Genomic DNA, 5,000 nt, shown 5'->3' with positions numbered 1-5,000 from the left:
GTGGTGTCGTCTGCAAACTTTACGATGGAGTTGCTGGGGTGGACGGGGGTGAAGTCGTAGGTGTAGAGGTTGTAGAGGATGGGGCTTAGCACGCAGCCCTGGGGGGACCCAGTGCTGAGTCTGAGGGCTGTGGAGGTGTGGGAGCCCACCCGCACCCTCTGGGGGCGGTCAGACAGGAAGTCCTTGATCCATGCACATATAGAGTGTGATAGTCCCAGGTCTAGTAGTTTGGTCACTAGCCTGTCTGGAAGGATGGTGTTGAAGGCAGAGCTGAAGTCCACAAAGAGCAGTCTCACGTAGCTGTTTCCCCTCTCCAGGTGGGATAGAGTGGAGTGGAGAGTCGTCGCGATGGCGTCCTCTGTGGACCTGTGGGCTCTGTAGGCAAACTGGTATGGATCCAGGTTGGGCGGGAGGCGTGTGACTATGTGGGCCCGGACTAGTTTCTCGAAGCACTTCATGATGATTGGTGTGAGTGCCACCGGGCGGTAGTCGTTTAGGCAGCTCACCGTGCTTTTCTTCGGGACTGGGATGATAGTTGAGGTTTTCAGGCAGGGTGGGATGGTGGCCTGGGACAGGGACTGGTTGAAGATGTTGGTGAAAACCCCGGCCAGCTGGTCGGCGCAGTCCCTCAGCACCCGTCCCAGGACGCCATCCGGCCCTGAGGCTTTCCTGGGGTCCACCGCCTTCAGCACGCGTCTCACTTCATGCTCTGTGAGAGTGAGGCTGCTGAGAGCTGGAGAGAGTGGTGTTTGTGTTGTGGTTACCTCCGTTCGCCCCTCGTCGAACCGGGCGTAGAAGGAGTTCAGCTTTTCCGCCAGCAGGGGGTCGTCCTCCGCGGCTGTGAGCCTGTTGGCTCTGAAGTTTGTCATGTGCTGAACCCCCTACCACACCCGCCTGGAGTCGTTGCTCAGGAAGCATTCCTCAATCTTCACTATGTGGTCTGCCTTGGCCTCCCGGATGCCGCGCTTTAGGTTAGCCCTGGTGGTGCTGTACAGCAGTGTGCCCTTCCCTGAGAAGGCGTTGTCCCTCTCCTTGAGCAGTTTTTGGACCTTCCCAGTCATCCATGGCTTCGTGTTGGGGTAGACCCGGACCCGTTTGTCCACGGTGGCTGAGTTGGTGCAGTTCACTATGTGGTTCAGAACCGACGACGTGAACTGTTCCAGGTCCTCATGCTCATATTCCTGCCATGAGGTGTCATTCAGGCAGATCTGCAGTGGAGCAGACCCTGCTGGCCAGGTTCTGACAGTCTTAGTGGTGATGGGAGCACTTTTCCTCATGGGAGTGTAGGCTGGGATCAGGAGGATTGACACGTGGTCAGACATGCCTAGATGAGCTAGCGGTCTAGCCTTGTAAGCAAGCTTGATGTTGGTGTATACCTTGTCCAGTGTTTTTTCTCCTCTTCTCCTCCTACCTCCTACCCCCTACCTCCTACCTCCTACCTCCTACCCCCTACCTCCTACCTCCTAGGACTTGTACTGCAGTAGGTATGTTACAAAATATTGAAACTCTTCCAGAATGAAACCAAATATATAGAATAAGCAGGATATAAACAATAATCAATAATAGAATAAGCTGGGTATAAGTAGCTGGGTAGTCAGTCTAGAGGTCAGTTGCCTTGTGCCAGTGTGTTTCCCTAGGACCTGATGGCCTGTGGGACATTTGGGTGACTGTTTCCTGTTTGGGTGACTGTTTCCTGTATGGGTGACTGTTTCCTGTTTGGGTGACTGTTTCCTGTATGGGTGACTGTTTCCTGTTTGGGTGACTGTTTCCTGTCTGGGTCCATGATGCTCCTGAGGGCCTTTCTGACACACTGATCACTGTAGCTGTCCTGGTGGAGGACACACACACACACACACACACACACACACACACAGACATGCACGCATGCACGCACGCACGCACGCACACACACACGCACACAAAGATCGTCCAAATCGGTTAAGAAATAAGAAAGTTATGCCAATATTAGTTCAGTAAAAAGTGCATGATTTTGTCCCCGGTTTTCAATGTAAAATGGTCTAAAAACTGTGATCTTCACCCAAGAATAGGAGAATGTTTTTCCTTTACTCCTGTCATAATGAAACGTAACATAGTGAAAGCAAACATGTATAGAACATGTTTTTGTATTACACATTTTTTCTCCAACAAATTTAAATATGCAAATTGAGGTAAATACTCATTAAATACTGGCACTTGACTCAGTGCGCAGCAGCTGTCGGGTCGTCTTGTGCGAGTTTGCACACGAAATTAGTGACGATACCAACATATTTATTAGATTATATCCTCTTTTCAATGGAAGGTTACTTTTGATCGCTGGAAACTTCTTCCCTGTCGTTTGGGAGACTCGCGAAGATGCGCTTCATCTTTAGGCGCTCGGCAAATATATATATATATATTTTTTTTTTGGGTAATGTCGAGGTCACGTCGCACTCCGGTTTCCTCTTCAAAATCCCACCGGCTAAACATTCGTTTGACTGATGGATCACAAGTTTAGAACTCGCTACTGCGAGCCACTGACGGCACAGCCACTTCAGTTGTGTTCAGCAGCTGGCCAGAGACATTAGGGGGCGCCATTGAATGAATGAATGAATCAATGAATGAATGAATGGTCTTTATTGTCATTGCTACAGTACAGGTACCAAACAACGAAATTTAGGAGGGGTGGCTCCCCTGGTGTTAGGAAAGGGAGAAAACAAAAACACTTAAAAAAAAAAAATCACAAGAAGGGAAGGAGCTGGTTTACATAAATAAAGGCTATGTACACTATCCACTATACTATACTGTGGATTTTTAGTTTTGTAACATACCTAACTGCAGTATACCATGTTAAACCATCTCTCCCTGTGTGTGTGTGTGCGTGTGTGTGTGTGTGTGCGTGTGTATGTGTGTGTGTGTGTGTGCATGTGTGCGTGTGTATGTGTGTGTGTGTGCGTGTGTATGTGTGCGTGTGTATGTGTGCGTGTGCATGTGTGTATGTGTGTGCGTGTGTGCGTGTGTATGTTTGTGTGTGTGTGTGTGTGCGTGTGTGCGTGTGTATGTATGTGTGTGTGTGTGTGTGTGTGTCTCCAGCGGTGAAGGACTTCCGGGTGTCCGTGCGGAGGACCGAGGCGGCCGACAGGTGCGGTCTGCGGGGGGGTTGTGGCCTGCGGGGGGGGTGTGTCCTCAGGACCGACCTGGACAGCCTCCTGCTGAGGGACCCCCAGACCGGAGACGTCCTGTTCACCTGGCCCTACCGCTTCCTCAGGAGGTTCGGGAGAGACAAGGTACGTCACACAGGTAGACAAGGTACGTCACACAGGTAGACAAGGTACGTCACACAGGTACAGACAAGGTACGTCACACAGGTAGACAAGGTACGTCACACAGGTACAGACAAGGTACGTCACACAGGTAGGAGGTAGGAGGTAGGAGGTAGGGGCTAGGAGGTAGGAGGTAGGAGGTAGGAGGTAGGAGGTAGGGGCTAGGAGGTAGGGGCTAGGAGGTAGGAGGTAGGAGGTAGGAGGTAAAAGGTAGGAGGTAGGGGCTAGGAGGTAGGAGGTAGGAGGTAGGAGGTAAGAGGTAGGGTTTGGGGGTAGGAGGTAGTGGCTAGGAGACGTGCTGTTCACCTGACTGTACCGCTTCCTCAGGAGGTTGGGTAGAGACAAGGTACGGACATCTGACACAGTGTTACCATGGTTCAGGTCCTGTCGACAGGACAGGGACTACTTCAGTTGATAACTACACATCTGACCACACCAGCATGACGCGTGGAGTTCCCCAAGGCTCCATTCTGGGGCCTCTTTTATTCAACTTTTACATGCTCCCGTTACACAAACTCAGTTTGCTTATAACGTGTACAAATCTCTGAATGGTTTAGGGTCAAAATACATCTCTAACATATTAGTTAGTGTATTAATGTATTAATGTATTGATGTATTGATGTATTGATGTATTGATAATGTATTGATAATGTATTAATGTATGAATGTATTGATAATATATTAATATATTGATAATGTATTGATAATGTATTGACAATGTATGAATGTATTGATAATATATTGACAATGTATGAATGTATTGATAATGTATTGATAATATATTGACAATGTATGAATGTATTGATAATATATTGACAATGTATGAATGTATTGATAATGTATTGATAATATATTGACAATGTATGAATGTATTGATAATATATTGACAATGTATGAATGTATTGATAATGTATTGATAATATATTGATAATGTATGAATGTATTGATAATGTATGAATGTATTGATAATATATTGATAGTGTATTAATGTATTGATGTATTGATCAGGTATTGATGTATTGATAATGTATGAATGTATGGATAATGTATTGATAGTGTATTAATGTATTGATCATATATTGATAGTGTATTATTGATGTATTGATGATGTATTGATAGTGTATTAATGTATTGATGATGTATTGATGTATTGATGTATTGATGATGTATTGATGTATTGGTGAAGCTGGGGAAGAGCATTTCCAGCTCCAGGTCCACCAGCACGGGCTCCCCGCAGGGCTGCGTCCTGTCTCCAGCACTATTCTCCCTCTACACCAACAGCTGTGTCTCCCGCCACCCCTCGGTCAAGCTCCTGAAGTTTGCAGACGACACCACCCTGGTGGGCCTCATCTCCGGGGGGGACGAATCTGCCTACAGGGGTGAGATCGAGGGGCTGCAGAGCTGGTGCAGTTTAAACAATCTGGAGCTAAATGCTCTGAAAACAGTGGAGATGGTGGTGGACTTCCGAAGGAAAGCAGCCCTGCCCCCTCCCATCACGCTGGGAGGGACCCCGGTGGCCTCCGTGGAGTCATGCCGCTTTCTAGGCATGACCATCTCCCGGGACCTAAAGTGGGAGCAGAACACCGAGGCCCTCACAAAGAAGGCCCAGAAGAGGATGTTCTTCCTCCGGCAGCTGAGGAAACTCAGGCTGCCGAGGTCCATGATGGTCCAGTTCTACACGGCCATCATAGAGTCCATCCT

The 5,000-nt window shown here is 48.1% G+C and overlaps 1 protein-coding gene across 1 annotated transcript in view; it reads left to right on the top strand.

The window, feature by feature from the left end:
• dok2 (docking protein 2) overlaps positions 1 to 5,000 on the top strand; it is a gene marked incomplete at both ends in the record, with an annotated part of 17,357 nt that overhangs the window by 9,394 nt on the left and 2,963 nt on the right. Inside the window, one exon of the mRNA XM_080532899.1 lies at positions 3,070 to 3,263. Coding sequence (XP_080389025.1) covers positions 3,070 to 3,263 — 194 coding nt within the window. The remainder of the gene's footprint in view (positions 1 to 3,069; positions 3,264 to 5,000) is intronic.

Source organism: Nansenia antarctica (genome assembly GCF_963989245.1).
Source record: "Nansenia antarctica genome assembly, chromosome: 5".
NCBI lineage: Eukaryota > Metazoa > Chordata > Actinopteri > Argentiniformes > Microstomatidae > Nansenia > Nansenia antarctica.
This window is presented reverse-complemented; position numbering and strand designations above follow the sequence as displayed.